The 20,893-nt window shown below is 46.7% G+C and overlaps 1 protein-coding gene across 16 annotated transcripts in view; it reads left to right on the top strand.

Moving 5' to 3' along the window:
• The window catches only part of LOC135905663 (uncharacterized), a 100,329-nt gene that overhangs the window by 53,588 nt on the left and 25,848 nt on the right, over positions 1–20,893 (top strand). For 6 of the 16 annotated variants that reach the window (XM_065436614.2, XM_070521919.1, XM_065436610.2 and 3 more), the window contains 5 exons: positions 8,339–8,436; positions 8,772–9,162; positions 10,987–11,269; positions 14,161–14,278; positions 20,005–20,279. The exons of 3 other annotated variants lie outside the window; for them this stretch is intronic. In XM_065436614.2, the coding sequence (XP_065292686.1) occupies positions 20,269–20,279 (11 nt within the window). In that variant the 5' untranslated portion in view covers positions 8,339–8,436; positions 8,772–9,162; positions 10,987–11,269; positions 14,161–14,278; positions 20,005–20,268. Of the gene's footprint in view, positions 1–6,780; positions 6,797–8,338; positions 8,437–8,771; positions 9,163–10,986; positions 11,270–14,160; positions 14,279–20,004; positions 20,280–20,893 lie in introns of those variants that run through there. 7 more of the 16 variants (XR_011507387.1, XR_011507386.1, XM_065436611.2 and 4 more) reach the window with 4 other exon arrangements.

Here is a 20,893-nt window from a genome sequence, read left to right on the forward strand (position 1 = left end):
ACAGACGTCGAGCCACGACCGAGGACCGGGTTCTTCAAATTGTGGAACGCGCAACTTAAGTCTCATTTTTCACATCGAGGAAAATAGCGGACGAACTTGGTGCGGATAACTGTCTGTAAAACCAAATTTCTCTTACTGTAAAAGAGAAAAAACTTGTTATTATCATTTGTTAACCCTTGCAAAGGTTCGGCTATCTGTGAAAAGTTAGCAACGAAGCGTCGAAAATATGCGCAAAGCCCTAGAAAACGGCGCAGTTCGTGTTTGTTCGAAGGTGTTGGGAACGAAGTTAAATTTAAAAAAAAAAGGAAGGAGAGCTTCACAGAAGTTGTCCGGCAGGGCACTGCCGTAAATTTTTTGTTTCTTAGGGAAACATTTTTTACAGTATAACAGCCTTACAAAATCTCTAGTCATTCACGAAGCACACCAATATTAGCGATTTATATGGCGCCATCGACCACATTCGTCGACATACGTCGACATACGCAATGTGTTCTTACTATTCCATCATCTGAATGTAGACGCAGTGGCCGGAACTCGAAGTTCTAACACGGAAACGGGAAAAACCCTGTCCTGAGAATGCGCCCTTTTATTCTGTTCAGCCGCATGTGTGCATGATGTCGTGTCGACTGACTGAAGAAAGTCGCTATGCCAAGGGCACGTTCCCGACCCGTAGAATGCGTGCTACCACGAGAAGTGAACGAAAGGGAACGAGAGGATCTGCGGAGGCGGCGGGGCTGACTTGGCCTGCTGTTCGATGACCTTAAAGTGCGAGCGAACGAGGCAAACGTCAATTCGCAGGTTAAGCGATTCGCGCAATAAAATGCGTTCTTTTCTCGAAGACTTAAGTCGTAACGAATCGGTGGGAAATACAAAACCTGCCATTATTGTCGCTGTGTTTGATTCTCTCTCACTGCATGGAAACGTTGTGTCTGCTGTGTGGTTATACCGGACGTCATTGCCAACGTTTGCGATAAAGAGGTGAACACATACGGTGGCCAGGCGGCGGCCGCGGTGTCTGTGGTGGCTGCGGCACATCGGGGGCTGGAGACGGGGCCGTGTAGACGGGCGGCCACCACGCAGCTGCTGTATAAACAGAGACGTGTTAAGGAAATTTTCTCTACCAAAAAAGAGATTTTCTGTGGATGATGTGTGACAGAATCCTGTTGAAAGTAAAAAAAAGTTTCGGGCTTCAGATTGAGTCAAAACTGAGGTATAACCGTTTCGAGTTTTTTTCCAAAGGTCCAGGGGTAGGCCTGGCATGGGTTTCGACGGAAGCGAACCAACGTGTGGCAGACAGCATCTTCTGCCTGATTCTGCTTCACCTTGTCAAAGCCGCTAATTTCAGCCACGGTATTAACGCAACCTCGGGCGAAGCAAAGCGTTCGACTTCAGATACAGACACTGCTTGATGATCTCTCTGGCTCAATCGGAGCGGAGACCTTGACAAAGTATTATTAGCCAAGACAAGCTATTTAACTAACTAACTATGTACTCACTGAAAATGATCCTCCAACCTGCGGTAGATGCGGGGAGAGGCTGACCGTCCTCCACGTCCTCCTGGAGTGTCGGGAAGCCGAATATGAAAGAAAGAAACATTTTCCCTTAGCATACCGGCAGCACATCCCCCTTCATCCTGTTATGTTACTCGGCCCAGAACCTGTATTTGACACCAACGCAGTCCTAAGTTTTCTGAAAGATGTCTTGCATGTTTTTAGCCCCATATGTTCGTAGCGGGTCCTCTCTTCAGAGGATGAGCTTTTTCGTATAGCACATGCCTCTAGGCCCTCGTGTTTCAAGGGCTCTGGCGAGGCAGCAGTGCTCTAAGTAATTTTAACATCATATCTTTTTTCTACTTGGATTTTAATGTTCATGGTATATTCGTCTTTTGTCATCGCCATAATTTTATAACAAGTTAATTTTACGCACTTTACAGCGAATATTTTTAGGCCACTTTACAGCCAAGTCACGTCTTCCATAATACATCGTCAACATTACCACTTGTCATGGCGCTTTTTGCCGGGCGCGTACTTAGCTTTGAACATGGAGCGCATTAGCCTCATTGGGAAGCGCTGAATGCGCGGAGGAAGCAAATCAAGCGGTGCTTTGCCCAGCGGCATTATGAGCGGTTTGTGGTCAGCCTCCAACTTCGAGGCCTCTGAGACACCCCTCAAACCCTTTCACCTCTCCGCTGCCTATCTATGTTAGGGCTAGGGTTTCCTTCTCGATCTGTGCGTCGTACCGAGACACTGTCGGCGATAACGACCTGGAGGCAAACGCCACTGGACGGCGCTAACCATCACTTTGCTCTTGGAACAAGACCGCGTCGAGGCCAAAGAAGAGGCATCAGTGGAAACTATTGACGGGTGCTTTGGGTCGTATTGTGCCATGCAACGATCAGAACATATCAATTCTTTGATGCTATTCAGAGCCTCTTATTGAGGTAACCCTATGTTCACTCGCGACCCTTTTGCAAAAGTCCGCGCAGCGGAGCGTTTATCCGTGACATATCATGAATAAACCTGGCTAGGTGAATTAGCCATGCTAAGAAGTCTGCGCAGCTTACGTCACAAGGTGTTTTTAGGCTTTTAAGGGCACCCGCTTTCCCCAGGAACGCTGCTTCTGTGACACCAAAGCAACACTTTGCTTTGTTTAACTTTATACCTTCATTTTCCAGCTTTTCCAATGTTTTCTCAAGACGCTCGTCATCATCTGCTTTCGTGGGACATTCGTTTCAGAATGTACTCCGGCGCCGATGTGATACAAAAAGGCCTCCTTTGAAAACAGTAAGTTCCGTACGGCGCAATGAAAATGGTCAACAGACCTTACTCAACGTAATCTGGTAAAAGCCAGAATTCGCGTCTTGCTTTAAAATATTGTTCCACTTAACAGCCCTAGCGCATCATCCACAATTGGCATAACATAACGTCCCCTAAGGACATTTCGATTTAGGTGCGTCAAATCCACGCACTAATCAGTGAAACAGCTGGGGGGTAGGATGCTCTGAAATTGTTGAAGACGCTATGCCGTCTACAAATTTACCCACTCCGAGCCGGTTCTGAGGCTTCTCTACCAAGAAGAACTGACCGCAACGAAGCAACGACAAATATTGTCTGTTTGATAATTGCCTGTTTCCAACTAATAACCTCATTGAACTATTCCCACTTGAATGAACTTGGCACGCGAGGAGTAATTGTCAACAGTACCGAGAAAGTACAAGGCATTGTCTTTCTCAAATGAAGGCAGTCCTACCTTGCTGGATGTGGAGCCCTTCTTGCGACAGACGGCGCTGAAGTGTCCCTTCACGTTGCAGTGGTAGCACTTTGCTGCCTTTGCCGGGAACGCAAATCTTGGATGCGACGCTTGGCCGCAGCACGGACACCGATGAGCTTTGCCCGCTTTGCACCCCTTTATATACCCTGACGGGCGGTGACGTCACCAGCGAGCTTGGACGCCGCAGCAGTCTTGCAACGCGGGCGGCGCTCAGTAGAACGCCGGTGCGCGTCCATGGGAGCGCTGGTCGCGTTCGATGCGTTCATCAGAGCGCTGGTGGTAGCGTTCGATGCAACGCCACAATAAGCGATAGCCACTGCTGCGTTGCACACGGAACACTCGTGGGAGATGTGCTTGATTGTCGCGTGCCTCGCATGGCACATCGCATTGTGCCAGAAGTATTAAACTGAATTTCATTGTGGGGCTGTCTATATGGGCCAAAACCGCAATAGGGTAATTAATGAGTGAGGCACGCCATAGTGGCGGACTCCGGATTGACACCGTGGTGTCCTTGAACGTGTCCCAAATTCAAGTGCACGTTCGTTTTCTATTTTGCCCCCGTCGAAATGCGCGGTTGCGCGGTCAGGATCGAATTCGCGACCTCGAGCAATGCCATAGCCGCAAAGCTACCTGGACCTTGCTGTGCGCTTTACTTAATGTGGCTCTGCTTCTGCACGCCCTGCGCAACTTCTGCAGCAAAGCACCGTGTCTCACTCAGGTCTCGCAAACATCTCTCCGCGTGTTTGTTGTCAGAACACCAGCGGAGATGCTACCGTGAAACGGCAAATATGCGGAAGCAAGGAGGGCCCGAATATGCGCAAGGACTGACGAGGGGACTGTATGGACATGGCGCCGAGGATAAGCGGAAAGGTCGACAAAGTTCCGCAGTTGAAAAACGTGAAGCAGATGCACACAACGTGTCCACCGCGAGCATGCCCCACTACGGGATCACGAGGTCCGCGTAAGGGGACAACGCCGACAATTAAGACCCTGTGGTTCAGAAGACCCCGTGCGCGGTCATCGAGTATTTTTTGTCCCTTTGTTTTCTGCACACGTCCATGCCAAGCGTGTTTACTTACTGAAGTACTATAGCGCCAAACAGACGACACAGCAGAAGAGACACGGACGTGTCGTCTGTGTCGTCTGTTTGGCGCTATTGTACTTCAGTAATGCACCAACTAGCCCAACAAAAAGTTCTGCTGGAGTGTTTACTTAGCCGGTGTAGGTTTGCATCAAATAATGCTGCCGCTAAAGCTACGATCTTTTTTGCCATGTAATATGCTAATTTGGAACTACCGCAATAACTTCGTCATTGTCAAAGATTAAGGTACGTACTTATTTGCACTGTCAGAAACGGAGGAAAGCGGAAGACAACAAACCCACCCCGCGTGCATTGTGTTCGACCGCTGACCGGCGATAGGGTCCACGCGTGATCGAGCGTGGACACGAGGCATGGTTGACAGTTTTAGTTACATAGTTGACAGGTTTTTATGTAACTAAGTATCTTCTAGAAAGTTGTTACTTTACGTGTTTAGAAATTGAAGGCCGGAAGCGCATCTGGTTTCCATTTCCTGAACAACTGACCACTCGTTTAACCAAGTTCTCGCACAAGCTTAATGTCGTCTGCTAGCGGATGGCTTTCAGGCCGTTTGCTCACGGACGCGTGAAAAGTCGCCTCCTGCTACAACACACCTAACTTTTTTTTTCTGTTAATAGCACACTAATCCGAATAACGAGCATGACATTATTGACACAATGCAATTTTTCTTGAATATTGTTCTTTATCGAAGTATAAGCGCTACGTGATAGCCGACAGTTATTTATTTGATCACTCTTAGCAATGACGGCAATAGTGCTGTTGTCCTCCGGTAACTGCATTTCGGCGTTTCAGCGATTTCGACTCAACATTGATCTTACCTGCCACGAATTGCATAGACGCGTGGAATGAACCTGTTGGTACTTGGATTAAGTTTCCTCCTGGCACGTGACATTTGTTCTCGCGCTGGGTTAGAATACGGAGGCGCTATAATTGAGTGTTGATGCGGAAGCATCAAATGGCTCATTAAGTGTAAAAGCCTGAGTCTGTCGTTTGCAACAGCGAAACGGCACCTAAATGACAATTCGCTGCAACGCCACGTCGCAAGCGCGCCTCCACAGAGCAGAGCGGTCGAAAGTTACCACGGTGGGCACGCTGTATGCATCTGCTTCTCGTTTTTGAACTGCGGGGTTTTGTCGACCATGCCCCTGCTTATCCTCGGCGCCATGTCTTTTTATACAGTCCGTCGTTTGGACACCTCCGGTACACTGTACACTGTACCTCCGGCGATGAGCTGCAGCGTGCTTCTTTCGGCAGCTGGGCTAACGGTCCTTGCGCATATTCGGGCCCCTCTTCCGTGCTTCCGCATATTTAGCGTTTCACATTAGCATCTCCGCTGGTGTTCTGACAACTAAACACGCGGAGACATAATTGTAAGACGTGAGAGCGAGACGGTGCTTTGCTGCAGAAATCTCCACTCCGACAGCTATAGCACCATTGCTACTAAGTGTGAGGAAACGATGACACAAGCTGGCAAGGCATGCATATGTATTTATGCATGCGTAATGTGCACATCTGGCATGCATGTGCATATGCCTTGGAATGCATCTACTTCTGTGCAGCAGTTTGTGCCCCATTGGAACGCGTGGGAAATCTGTGATGTCTTCCATGCATCCACCGGCAGGGACGCCCCAAGAGGCAGTGGACAAGCGCTGTTGGCGTCTCTTGGTGGCATGCCTATTTATACTGGTTACAGTGTGCTAGAATAATTCTATTTATAGTGCACTGTAATACAGGTGTCACCATGGTTAAATGAGGATAGTATGAGGGGTTCTTCAACTGTTCACTTGTCTTTCCTGCCATGTCGTCAGCCAACGGCCTGCGCCGCGATCCCCCTTGTTGTACGGCGGCGCCTCCGCCGCCGCCCGGGCCGCTGTCGACTACATAACAATTGGCGACGAAGTGAAAGTGACTTCTACTGCTGCGGGCACTACTTCCGAACCTTACCACTGCTCCATACTGCTGCTTCGGATTATACTTCTGCGATAGACGCCAGGGACTTTGGCGCTACAGAGACGCGTACCTGCACTTTCTCTACTACTGCTGCTGCGACGCGTCCAAGTTGGCCCGTGCTGTCTATGAAGGACACTACGGACTTCAGACGCTACTACGGAAACGCGTCCCTACTTCCTGCGACCGCTTCTTCGGACTTGGAACGGCTCAGACGCTACCCGGGCGCTAACCCTACTTCGAACGCTATCTGCTGCGGCGCGTTCACTCCGTCCACGGATCCCACGTGTGCCTCGTCTGCTGCGACGCTACTGCGGATACCCGGGCGTGTGCCTTCTACTGCTTCGGTCTACGGACGCTGAACGCTACGGCGCATTTCATCAATGCTCACGTGGAGCATAGACGCTGCCAAGACACAGACCGCTCCAACTACTGAAGCCAAAGACGTATACATTGCAGTCTTACTGCACCATATGCAGAGTACGCGTACTCGCACGACGACCGTGTTCGACCTACAACCATGCTTTGTGGAATTCCGCCGCCGCCCGTATTCAGAAATGCAACCTAAGTGGAAGCCCATGCTTGATTTAAATGACGCCTGGCGTGAACGCGCCCAGAGACGCCGTTTTCTTCGGCACGTTGACGATATATCGGCGGCATTTAGTTCAAGTCAATTATGGGCTTCGAGTCAAAATGCATTTCTGCATACGGTGCTGCCTTTTCTGCAGACGCCGGGTCCGCCGCCGCCCCCCCCCCCCCCCATACCGTGGTCGAAGTGGCGTCGCGCTTTCGGATGTGGAACTGGCCAGAGACACCACTCCTGATTTCGAAAAGAGGATTCTTCTAACCGCCCTGGGGGTTGAGGGCCTGCATACATAAAGCCCCTTAAACTTCGTAAAGCAGCCACACTCTCCTCCTCCGCTTTCACTCCCCCTCGTTTCTCCTCTCCTTCACGCTCCCTCCTCGACCGTGGCGCCACCTACACTGCTCGAGCGTAGCAAAGGCGCCAACATCAACACACTCTCATGTTCAAGAAATGGCCACAGAGAGCGAAAACATCGTCCGCGCGCCGCTGCTCATAAAACAAGCATAGTAGTAGTACTCAAGGAATGCCCGAGTTAGTTTCAATATCTCCCGCTAGGGGCACTGTAATAAGGGCAATTTTTTTGCTAACTTTCTCCTACAATCACCGTAGCATGTTTATTACATAATATAGGCCACAAAATTATCATTGCTAATTAGATACTGTACTTTTCATTAGTAAGTTTATTGTTTTTTGTCATTATACAAGCAACTAGCGTTCAGCATCATCAATCTTTCACGTGACCTCTGGCATGGATTTAAAATTTTTACCGGTATTTTTGAGTGCATGGCGGCACGGATTCATTCGTTCCTACACTTAGACTGGTTGCTTCTTTCTTGCTAAAACTAGTTTATTGCTCTTCGATGTCTCGCTTTATTTAACTTGGGGTCAAGTGACGTGCTTGGAAGCAGACATGTAAGCCCGAAAGCTACGTTTCGGTCGTGAGCCATACATCTGCATCGAAACGGGAATCGTATTCTGTGACTGAGGACAGCAGTACCAGTGAGTTTAATATCGCTGCCTGAATCCCTATGCAATATTGGTCTCATTAACTTACAGGCGGAGACAAGTTAACGAACTAGATGCTGCATTACATATGGGCGGTCAGGACCCTCCGTTACTGTTTCCGAAATAAACTTTTAGTTGCGAATTCACGAAAGAGAAAGCGATATTGGAACGCGCGTCACATTTTTTATCTCGTTGTAGCCCTAGCCGTGGGTGACACAGTAGCCTTATCAATGCATTTTTTTTTTCGAGTCTGCCTGCAAGTTTTTTCGACCACAGAACTGAATAACCCTTTGATAAACTGAAGCTAAAGTACTGAATTTAATGTATCAAACAGTTGCAAGCATGATAATTCACCCATATTTCGTACCTGTTGGTTCCATATGTTCTTGCTGTTCAGTTTGGTTTACCTGAGATACACAATTATCGCGCAGCAAGCCGCACCCACGTTGGGACGGACAGGCCGAGCCTGCCGCCACATCATGGGCTCTCTGGACAGCCCAGATTTGGTCCCTCGGAGCTTCGCAGTGAGGTATTCCATCTTGACTGGTCTGCTTGATCTGTGCCTCGTAATGAGGGGCGTCGCCAGAGCATATTTTCTAAGCTAGCTGAATAGCCTCCCTGAGGGCAGGTGTCGCTAGTGTACATGTCTGGATTGATCGAGTGTAGTAAAAATGGGCCACAATATCAACGTAAAATAACCAGAGGCCCTACTGTGACGTGTGGACTGGAATAATTAAAATGCGTGAAACGCGCAGCTGCGTGAAAAAAGTGTGCGAGGTGGTGCGTGGCGATGTGGCCAAAGACAATGGTATGGCACACGAGAGGAGTGCGTGGTGACATTCGTTTGCAAACGACTCTGTGAAGGAGCACGGATCGTCGCGGACCTGGTGGGACGTGTCCCAGGATGATCAAGATGGCTTGACGCCTGCCTGTTCACGGAGACAGCCTGGTCAACCCACACAGGAGCGGCTGACGGTCCAGTTGGGCAGCCATCCGGGGACCAGCGGGACGGCTGATGGACGGACGGTCAGCCCGTCAGTCAGCGACGGACCGGCGGCTGACGGTCTGTCCTGTTGGCCGTGCCTGTGGCTGTGGTCCCGCCTGAGGGCACCAGCATTGCCTTCGGCACAATTTCGCTGGCTTCTGCCAGCGAAGATTTTCACCTGCCACGACCCTCGAGCCCCCAGAGGGGTAGCCGTGCCTACTTGGTGCCAGGACGTGGGTAGCCGACGTACCCGTACAAAGTCTTCGTACCGTAAGTGCACAGCCACGAGACTGCGCATGTGAGAGTAGGCTATCAAGTGAAAACAGACACGATAGCGAACAACTATACCGCGTATGCACGGACAGTTAGGATTGGTTAACGGAACCTTCTCTTATATGCTTAAGTGTTCTATGTATTGTTTTGTTGTGTCTCTAAGTTTGATATGTGACCGGAATCTGAATGAGATAAAGACAATATCTGTGCTCCGTGCTCGCCTCACTGTGTGTTGAGCCCCTGGGCCCACAAACCTTTTCTATCACACCTATATCCGCGGTATTCCTCTCAGTGAGCGTTAGGCCCTCTCACAGTCGGTCTTGGATGAGTCGCTGCTATGACACTGGCATGGCTGGACTCGGTCATGTGGTGTCACCAATCTGATGATGCGGCTCCGGAAAGACGAGCCAGCAGAATTTATTGCAGCCAGCTAGTCATTGAGTTGAGGGTTCCTGGTAGCATGCCCCCTTAGGCGGAGACCACGCGCATGTTGTAATTTTGTGCCAGTCCTATTTGCCCCTGTGGGTTCTCTTTAGCCACAAGCACCCGCTTGCGATTCTCCCGCGTCCACACATGTGACGTTAAACTTTCGGAACTATGTCGATGCAAGACTGAAAGCAACAGCAACATTATAATTAAAAAGGAATAAAAAGTATTTAGCTGATATGGTCAAAAGCCTAGAAACATAAATAAATGCACCTTCTACAACAGTCATGGATTCCAAGGAGCTGGTAGATGTCATGTAGAGATAGACATACTCGGCTAGAAAATTGGAGTGGAAAGAGTAAACTGCTTATGTGTGATGGCCAGGCAAACTATTGAAAAACGTATTAGGTGTCTAAATAACATTCAAAAAGTTAGAATCAAGCGCGATGCCACCTCGACTCCAAGAGAATGCAACGTCATACAGAAATAGACACTGCTAAAATTAACAGGACACTGCAAGACGGACAAGATGGAGACACAATTCCTTAGTGCAGCAGGCTATCAATTGGTGGCAGTATCAGGAATAGTAAAAAGAGTCAACCAAAAAACGGGGTAAGGTAAGCATTCTAGAATGGATCGTACACGGAGCTAGCATTGTTAATTGTTAAACACGCCCTGAAAATTCCTTAGTTCTTCATGCGCCTCAGATCATTTTCAGTCGGACACATTCGGCAGCTGCAAAACTGCAAGACTGGGGCATGTTAAAAGCGTTTGCAGAGAAAAAGAATAGATTTAGAAGGCGCAAGCTTTCCTTTAGGAGTTTATGAACTTGCAAACCAACAGGCATGTTGCTATTGAGAGGATCCGAGTTCTAGATTTAGGTCTGCCTGCTCATTTTTTGCACGAAAAGGACGCTATTTTAGAAGTGGTCCTGCGTCATATCTACAAACTACCTAGAACGTAAGCGTCGCTGTGGATAAATGGCTAAGATGACAGCGAAATACTGATGGTGCCTGCAAATGTGGATGGACAGTTACAAAGCTTTTGATACTTTGCAGCAGCGTTTATCATTCTTTAGTGAAACCTTGGCATGAAGAAAATCTGGAGTGTTTCTCGTTTTTACATTAACTTAAATTTTGTGCACAGTATCAGCGCAATAAATGACAAAATGTACTGCATGTTCGTCTCCATGCCTAATAATGCACCTTTGTATGCAATCAGTCTCATTCAAGAAGGTGCGTGCCCAAGATCTAGATTTTATTGTTTGCACTAACTCTTAGCTAACGTTTTTTGTATTTGAGTAAATGCTTCAGGGCAAGACCAAATCACTCTCAACACAATATTTCTGTATTTGAGGCTGTACTTTAATACTGTTCTTTCTCGATCTCTTTCTAGGAACCACTTCAAGAAGACGCCGTACGCCAACAAAAGTGGTAATATATTGCACGCCATTGCAAGATCCGGCACTCACTTCATCGGCCAGCGTGATTTTCATGGCCGCAAGTGGCGTACCCGACCACCAGATAGCATACCGCCACTTCGCGGTGGGCTTCTTCTACCGTGAAAGCGCTAAGCTAGTGGAGGTATGCGAGGCTGGCCGAAACTGTGACGGGCAGCCCTGTGGCATTCCGCTCATGGAAACGAGATTCCGAGATCATGGCTGTGAATGCCCCACAAGGTCAGAAATGCTTACATTATGAAGATACGCACACTAGGATACATCCTCCCCACTGGAGCACTACTCGAAACTTTAGAGTTGTAGCATAAAGTTGACTCTTGACAAATGAAGGGAACGAGCAAACAGGTCGCAGTTAAGCATTTGTTCAAGTGAGCAACCGCAATTAAGGTAAGCCACATGTATGTAGTCTGTCCAGAAAGTAAGGGGATCGACAATGTAGGAAAACACAACATTCGTACTTCCGTGAAGCGCAGATATCTAAGTTTTGTGATTCGAGCAGCCCATAATTATTTGCACAGTCAGGCTGATTTTATTCCATTAAACGACTTCGACAGTGCATAAATTAAAATGCAGGTATAAATGGCATGACACAAAATCGGAAATCTCCATCTGGCTATTATTGTCGAGCACATTCGGCATACAATAAATGTACGCCTAACATATTTTAGTAGGATGTGAAAGGGTGAACTGAGGGAGACAACCTCGCTAAAACAATACTAACATGGCACTGGCAATAGCCAAGTTCGCGCCAAACCCACCTGCCATCGTCATTAACACACTACATGTTCAAAAATGCACCTTGTTCTTCGTTAATGGTTGGCAGACTCAAGGTATAGCTAGCTGTTGTATTTTCTCCAGCAGATTGGTATTTCACTGTGGCAAGTTACAACCTTTAAACCGATTTTTCCATGTCCATTCATTTGTTATGCTGTTATTACGCTGTCATGTCGATAACAGTCGAACCCGGCTATATCAAACTCGCAAGAAAACACCTATCAGTTCGATATAGAGCACAATTTGATATAAGCCTGCTAAATAATTGGATGTCATAAAAGCATATCCCATTTTTAAACTCACTTTATTGATGAAACTAGCTTAGTTTAGCATTCGCGCAGAAGCACCAGACTAGTGCCAGTGCGCCAATCACTTTGGAGAAAGTGGGCAAAGGACTGTCGTTGCTTTCCTCATTGTTCCCACTTTCACTTTTGCTCGGTACGATGTCAGCAATGTAGTCTCGTTTTCGGGCTCTCCCGTGGTCTCGAGCGACACCAGCAGAGTTCTGACTGGTGTGGTAGAAATCTGTTGCCAGCTCTGCAGGTCAGTCTTGCCTGACTGCCTGCGAAATTTAGTGGGGAAAAACACTGTCAAGTATAGCGAATGCAACGACGCCGTTTCCAAAGCGCGCAGAGTTACCAGTTCAGGAGTATAATGTGCACACGCTCCCAGCTCTCTACATTACCATAAAGTTGCTGCATCACCCACGCGCTTTCGAATTGCTTGCTTGTTGTGTGCCCTGTTCTCCAACGATATGAACCGCTTTCTTTCGCTGTGCACGCTGTGGCTGGTCCGCGCGAGATGAAGCTTTCGCTGGATCTGAAAGTGAGGTGTGTTGCATAACACTCAGGGCGCTTTCTATCACTACGCGCGATCACTGCTACGGTAGAAAATGATTGCATTGCCTTGCTTTGCATAGGGAATCTCCTGCAGCTTATGCTGCTCAAAATAGTTTTCTGAAACTGCGACACATTGCATAATGCTCGGGGCGCTTTCTGTCGCTGTGCACGATCGCTGCAATGGTAGAAAACTGTTGCATCGGTTGCAGACAACGAAATGCTTATTCGCCACTCGAGTGTCCACAGGGCTTCAAATTGTTTTTGCTGAAGCTGATATGTAAATATTTTGGACGTGCTAAGAAAATAGTGCCTTGCCTTGTAGAAGAAGAGAAGACGTGCAGCGTGACTGGTGTCCTGGACACTACAGCCACACAGTCCACACGAAGCGAAATTTTACGACGAACTTCATGCATCCGAAAAATAAGTGGCACACGATGCAGAATGTTCTCCGATTTCAGCTGCATGGAGCGAAAAAGAAGCAGACGTCGCTATGCGTTCACCGCGTCACTGCTAATGTGCATGTGTGCATGTAGGCTACATAGTGAGTGTGGCCGGAAAGCGCAAAAACATCTTAATATGTACGCAACAGACACTGTTGTTTTTCTTCAATCACTTATCATTTCATAATATCCAAATTTCAGACTGAAATCACCTAACCTACTGGCAGTGGACCAGTGCTGTCATAGCCTTTGCAGGAGGTGCAGTATGGGAACGCTGGCATGATCAAGCGTCGCGGACAAGTCCCACTCAACGCGATTGTGAACTCGCCTATAAGCGACAACGGAGCCAGCTGTGGTAGAAAATGATGAACGCGAGAGCATGAGCAGTGGCACGAACCGTTGGTGATGATGATAGTTTTTGCTCACACAGATTTATTTACAGACACAAGAAATGCACGGAACCTTAGCCGTAAGCAGCTTCGCTATAATAAGAAAAAGATCAGGTGGGGTTCCTATCCACACATTCCACGTGGAAGGAGGAGACTGTACCACTGTACTAAAAACAAGGACAAGATGGCGGCAACTTAGCAGAAAATTTGTGATGTTGTCGATCTTGTTCAGTAATCTGCCCGATTTTGGCTTGTTAAGGTGTCTTTCCATTCTCATTTTAGTGAAATTGTGCGCAGAACTCCCCTCTTTGACATAAACTGGAACCTGCGGTATATGTAGCTGCTAAAAGCGCCTTTATTTGCAAAAACCTTGGAAAATTGTTATGTTGATATTGGAAGCCGAAGAGTAGTACGACATTATAGATCATGTGAATGTCTGCTTAGCAACTCAGATGAGTTGGGATCACCTGTTGGTGGAATGTACTGTTAAGCTGCATACGCCGTAGTGGGGGACTCTAGAAATTTCCACCAACTGGGCATCAAGCACATTTTGCTTATGAAGAAATTGTCGCGCAACCATGTGTACTATTCGCCACATTCAATTTTTTTTCTTTGCTGTGCAGGTGACACGCAATGAAAGATACTGCCCATGTTTTTTTTTTTTGCAGTGGAAGATTTCGGCCTTCACAATTCACCATAAACCAGGAGGAAAATTGTTCAAATCTGCATGCCATCGACACGTCGTGCGTCAGACCAGTGCTGCTGTCTTGAAAGTCATATTACAGGGTAAGTCAGGCCCCTTGCCTATAACATGAAGCTCCTGTTGCTCTTGCCTCCACATCTCCACAAAGGTCATCTCTCCACAAATGTCTTGCGCGCTGACCGACTTAGGAATGGATCTGTGGGGGGTTTTACATACTAGAGATTCAGGGTGGACGGGGATGTACCCGTACTGAGGGATAGCAGGCCAATTTCGATCAACTGAAGTTCTTTTGAGTGTGCCAGAATTTAAATGCACGAGAATGTTTACCATGCTGCCCCCCTCAGAATGCTACTGTGGTTGATGCTCTGCAGCTGAACACTAACCCCTGGGACATTGCGGTCGGTAATAGGTCAGGACGACCTCTGACGACTGGGAACAGGTTCGTCGCATATGACGAGTAGGAACAGGTTTGTTGCAGATGACGAGTGGGAACAGGTTCGTCGCAGATGGTAACCACATAATGATAACAGCCTCAAGGACCGTGCCTGTTTGCCGTTTGAGCATTCTGCCTCTCCAGACTCTGAAATCACTCTGAAAGACAAGCGTCTGGCATTCAAGATAGCTGGCGTTCGGCGCGATATGCCTGGGTCAGCTCGCTGAACGAGTGCATGCGCTCCCGGGAAGAGCGCGACTCCGATTCCGCTGCCGCCCGGTTGATGAGACCTCGGGCATGGTCATTGGCGGCTTCGTTGCCGGGGTTCCCAGAGTGTGCAGGCGCTCAGATCAGTTCCACATCATGGGGCGGGTTTGCGAAGGTCGAGCTGAGAATGCCGAAAGCGGTCTTGTGAACTTGCCCTCGTGCAAAATTTAGGAGTGCGGTTTTTGAGTCAGTAAGGACATACCGGGCATCGACTGAGGGCGAGCACGATCGCCGCTTCTTCCGAGGATTCCGGGGTGGATGCACCAGGAAGATGGGGAGTTGCGATGGGTTCTTGTCAATGACTACAGCTGCCGCGTCTTCGCCCTTGCAGGCCACGTCACCCATACGGCGGCAGCTTCGAAACCATAGTATTTGTGGAGAGCTTTTGTGGAGGTGGCGTGGGTGTTCCGAGGGAGGGGTTTTACTATGAGCTGAGTGTGTATGGGGCGGGGAACTGGTAGGAGTGTGGCGTCGGCTGCTGGTTTGCGAATTCGGAGAGCATCTAGTATGTAACATCCTGTGATAGATTGACCTAACTGTGAGCATATTGTGCTTGTCTGTGGGCTTCTATGGGTTCATGTGTGGTGTTGTGGAGCTCATGCTCGAGAAGTTTGGTGATTTGCGTGTTAGTGGGGAGGTGTAGGGCCTCCTTTTAAGCTTTATGAAGCATAACATCTAGGGTGGCGATTTCTTCTTGTTGAAGTCGAGGATATGGGATTGTGTAGAGGAAAATGGCTGGGGAGTATGAAGGCATGAATGAGACGACACAAATCACACTGCTTCATGCGATAGTGTTTGCCGGAAACGCTGCAGACGAGGTGTGACAGTGCTTCTGTCACCCGCTTGAGTTTCCGGGTAGTGAAAGTGTTCTGGCCATTGCTCTGGATGTGAAGGCCCAGGATCCGGAGTGTGTCGACCTCCAAGATAGGGTGTCTGGCCAGAGTAACAGTGACGGGGGCCGTGGGAAGAGTACGTGGTGAGGGGTGCGTGAGAAGTATCCGAGACTTTTCCGGAGACCAATGCTTTGTGCATATTGTTGTGTGATGTTTGCTATGGTTTGTAAAGTTTCCTCTATGTCGCCATCACTGCCGTGGGTGGTCGACAGAGTGATGTAGTCTGCATAAAGGGTGTGGTGAAGGATACGGTGAAGAGCATTCGCATGCTTCGAGGATGACTAGAGACTTGGTTAGGCTAAGTTATTATTGTCAAAAATTTTCCTTCAAAAAACAAATTTTCTGGCAGCTGCCTTGCAAAAAAATTTCTGTAAAGGTCTGCATTCTGTTTTTCGTTTTCTGTTATTTAACAAGTTCTTTCTGTTTTACATTAGGAGAAATTTTGTGTTTAAAGACAGCCATTTTGCATTACAGAAAAAGTTCTCTCTTCTGTTTGTCTTGTTCTGTTACTTCACATATTTTTTCTGTTCTGCTGTACAGAAGTGTGATGCTTAAAGACAATTTTCTGTCGTGATGAATAATGGACGAGCCAAGACTGCCGCTGAAGCCAACGCCTGGAGAGGGCATTTCTCTACGTATGGGCAGTTGCCGCCCTCACGAAGAGAATTTTCGTTGTAGAAACGTTGATTGCAGTCAATGTTCCTTGTTCGACCACTGTTTATCCCTTCTAGCCTCCATTTTCATGTAAACTTCTCTCATGTTTGAGTTTTCTATTGCGCTTCATATAATAATTATAAAATATGTCATGTAAATGTGCAGCTGGTCTCAAAATGGAAATTTGACTTTGTGCTCAAAGCTGAAAATGTTCAACTGCAGCACAACAAGACAAAGGTCACACGTAGCGCTCGTGTGTGTCTCCGTTTTTACTTTACTCAGTTTTCTTGCGCTGCTGTTAAATATGGTCAGCAATTTTTCTCTCAGTGGGTGTAAGAAATAATTTGTAATTTGGGGCATTGTAGAACAGTATGAATTCTTTTATTTTACATCAGAACATCACTGGACACATAAATATGAAAACAGCTATTTAATAGAATTGCTTATGCACACATTCAGAAAACAAGCAGCATCGCTTTTCCTCCAGGTGTGACACCAGCCTGAAATTCAATCTCCCAAGCTATGAATGAGCTTATGCTTTCCATGGATCGCATGCATATGTAGAAGAAAAAGAACAGGAAAAAAAATGGCCCTTTTATTGAATACCAAGGGCTCTTTAGGTAGTATTGCGTCTTGCAAACGTTTGCCTTCATGTATTTTAAGATATCATTCTATCACAATGTATCTTTTGTGTTCTTAGTAGTACTCATTAGCCATTGCCATAATTTTTTTACATGTAGCTTTTATGCACTTTACAGAGATCGCTTTGAGGCCCCTTTACAGCTACGTCACAATAACTCATGGAATTCATCTACCCACTGCAAACTCATCAACACAGACCTGGCGCTCCTTGGTCATAATTGACCCTTGCGCCATAAAACAAATTCATTCATTGATTCAACAGGAAAAAATGCATGCCCTTTCAAAGCAAAGCAAACAAAGTAAATAAATGTGCACATCTTTGTGTATAATCGCCACCGATGGCCAAGTTAAAGAGCTCCCCCGACCTTGTCAGTAAACTTGTTTTGAATTGATCACGGCATGTATTCATGCACACATTTCCGACACACAATAACTTCAAGATGGGTGTGCAGAGTGTGCGAGGCATCATGGTAGGTGTGCATTATGTCCCAGTATTCCAGATATTGTGAAGTGCACATTTTATAGATGTGCCTATTTTTAAAATGCAGATACAATGAAATGCTTTTTTGATGTAAATAGGAACTGTTGTGTTAGGTCAGATATTGATTTAACCATCGTAGCTGAGTGGCAAATTATTTTTTTTTTCTCACAGCCACAGCAAAAACAAGTACATTCCGAAAAGCAGCAATAGACAATAATGCATTCGTGAAGCCCACACAAAACTAGAACTAAGTTTAATACCCAAACCTCATGTAATCTCACAAAATGCAACGTATGATAAAATGTCGGAACACATAGTTGCCAAACTTTTCCGCCTGAATTTTCTTTGCGGCCTAAATTGTTGTCCTCTTCTATGTTATGAAAAGGCAGAAAATATGGAATGAAAAATACGTTGTGCACTGTTTGTTACATACTTGAAAAAAAAAAAAAACACTCACCTGTTCTGATTCTCGAAATCAGAAACAGAGCAGTATTGACACGCGTTGACTCAAAGAGCTGCCATCTTGATGGGCCATCAAGGTGGCGTTTGATGGGCACGGGCCATCAAACCAGTTCCATAAACAGCACATCGTGCGTGGTAAATGCAAAAAACAGCATGTATGAAGAGCAAGAATAAACTAATATTTTATTTTATAAACCTCATGCAGGTGCAATAATTTAAAAGGGTTATATTTTTTTAGTTTTGACTCGATCTATAAGCTAGAGAACAAGAAGAACCGAAACTTTCTTCTTTTTTCTTTTAACAGGATTCTGTCATACAGCATTCACAGAAAATTTCTTTTGTGTTACATAAAATTTCCTCAAGTTTTCTTTAAGTTCACACCTTTTTTTTACAGTGACAGCTGTAGGTCAGTGATGATGTTGACGTTGAAGTGGCAGTCCAGCTGTGTGAACCACTGGGCCGGAATGTGCACGTAAAATAACCGGAAGCCCTACATTCGAGGTACTATCGTCGGTGCGCATTAGGCCCCCTCACACTCCGCCTTAGACGAGTCGCTGGATGACACTGCCATGGCTGGACTCGGTCATGCGGTGTCACCAACCTGGTGATGCGGCACCATAAATACGAGCCGCCTGAATTTATTGTAGCCAGCCAGCCGTTGCATTGATTTTTCCTGGTAGCGATGTATGGACGTGCCTGCTTGGACGGTGATCACCCCTGCGGCTTTTCTTTAGCCGTAGACACCAGCCTGCGATTTTTCAACCTGCACAGATGCTACCCTAAGCTTTGGGAAATAAGCCGTCGCAGGACTTAAAGCAACAGCGGCATAATAATTAAAAACTAATAAAAAATATTTAGCTGATAAGTCGCAATGCTTAGACTAATGAATAAATGCGCTTTCTGCAGTGCTCATAAATTGCAAGGAGCTCATAGATGTCGTGCAGCTAGAGGTATGACAAACGCGGCTACAAAATTGGAGTGGGAAGAATAAACCGCCTATGTGATGGAACAGGGAAGCCAGGCAAACTATAGAAAATCGCAATTATGTGTCTAAATATTGTGTAGCATTCAAAAAGGCTCGTCTTAGGATCTGGAAGAAAAAAATCATAGTCCCTTTCTTAAAGAAAGATAATCGCATGTCGCGCTTCCCAGACGAACTGTATATATCTGCATTGCATTACACGCGTCACGCAATGCATTCCCAGCCGTGTTACCATGGGTAGGCAGTGATATTAGCCCACGGCAGAAGAAGAGGCTGTCGTAAGCAAGCGCAAGTGTAGAGTTGTCTGTGATAGTGTGAGTGTGTGCGTGTAATCAAAGGTTACATGATCTAAACTAAAGGCTATGCAACTTAACGAAATGTGTCTTCATTCAACTTCAACGTTCGAAACACACAATCCTGAACAGGAAATCAAATCACATGTGCATATACCATCAGGTCGCTCAGAATTTTTTGGGTTCGTTGTGTGGTCCTTGGCTATAGAATTTGACTTTGATTCAGTTTGCATTAAGGGAAAGCTTGGCGTGCAGCAATCTTTTTTTCAGAAAGGAGCTTTGATATTTTTTTAGAAGTCTTCCTCTGTCCTATCTACAAGTTGTCTCGAACATAGGCGTGCATTCTGGATAAATGGCGAGCAAGACGACACCGAAATACTGATGGCACTGGTAAATGTGGATGGACATTTACAAAGTTTTTAATACTTCTCAACAGTGTTTGTCATCCTTTAGTGAAACCATGGCACAAAGAAAATTTAGAATGTTTCTCATTTTTATCATATTTTTCATTTTTTTCACAGTACCAGCGCAATACATTACAAAATGTTCCCCATGTCTGTCTCCACGTCTGATAATGCACCTTTGGATGTAATCAGTTTGTGTAGGCAATTTTGTGATCTCATAGACAATGACACCCCCAAAACAATGGTTTTGTATTTGAGGCTGTACTTTTAATAGTGTTCTTTCTCTATCTCTTTCCAGGAAAGCGGCCACGGCGCATGACCAGAGTTGTGGTATACTGCATGCCAATTGAGCAGTCACCGCTGGCCGGCTCGGCCAGCACGATGGCCATGGCGGCAAGTGCCGTGCCCGGCCATGAGCGGGCGTATAGGCACTTCGCCGCCGGCTTCTTCTACGCTGGGAGCGTAGACTGTGTCGAGATTTGCGAGGCCAGACGGGACGGTGCCACGGGGGATCTCGTCGCCTTCCGGAGCTGGCGACGAGATTCGCAGATCATGGCCGGCAATGCCGACAAGGTCAGAAATGCTTACATTATGGTGACACGCACATTAGGATACATCCTCCTTACTGGAGCACTACTCCAAACTTTGAGAGTTTAAGCACAGTGTTGACTCCCGACAAATGAAGGGAACGAACAGACGGGCCGCAGTTAAGCTTTGGCATTTGCTTCGAGCGAGCAACCGAGAGAAAAAGGCGAGCCACATGTAGTCGCGGTCCGGAAAGTATAAGGGGCCGGTCGACAATGTAGGGAAACACGACATTCATACTTCCATGAAGCGCAGATTTCTAAATTCTGTGATTCCAGTAGCCCATAATTATTTGTACAGTCAGGCTGATTTTATTCCATTACACGAACCTTAGAGTGCATAAATTAAAATGCAGATACAACTGGCATGACACAGAATCGGAAACCTCCATCTGGCTGTTATTGTCGAGCACATGCATACTGCACAGATTTAAAGTATGTCTAACATATTATTATATTTTAGTAGGACCCGAAAGGACAAACTGAGGGAGACAACCTCATCAAAACAATTCTAAAATGTTCACGCTAAGCCCACCTGCCGTCATTACCCCAAGAGGTGTTCAAAAATGCTTTTTCTTCTTCGTTAACTCAATGGTTGGCAAA

The sequence above is a fragment of the Dermacentor albipictus genome, chromosome 7 (assembly GCF_038994185.2).
Source record: "Dermacentor albipictus isolate Rhodes 1998 colony chromosome 7, USDA_Dalb.pri_finalv2, whole genome shotgun sequence".
Lineage (NCBI taxonomy): Eukaryota > Metazoa > Arthropoda > Arachnida > Ixodida > Ixodidae > Dermacentor > Dermacentor albipictus.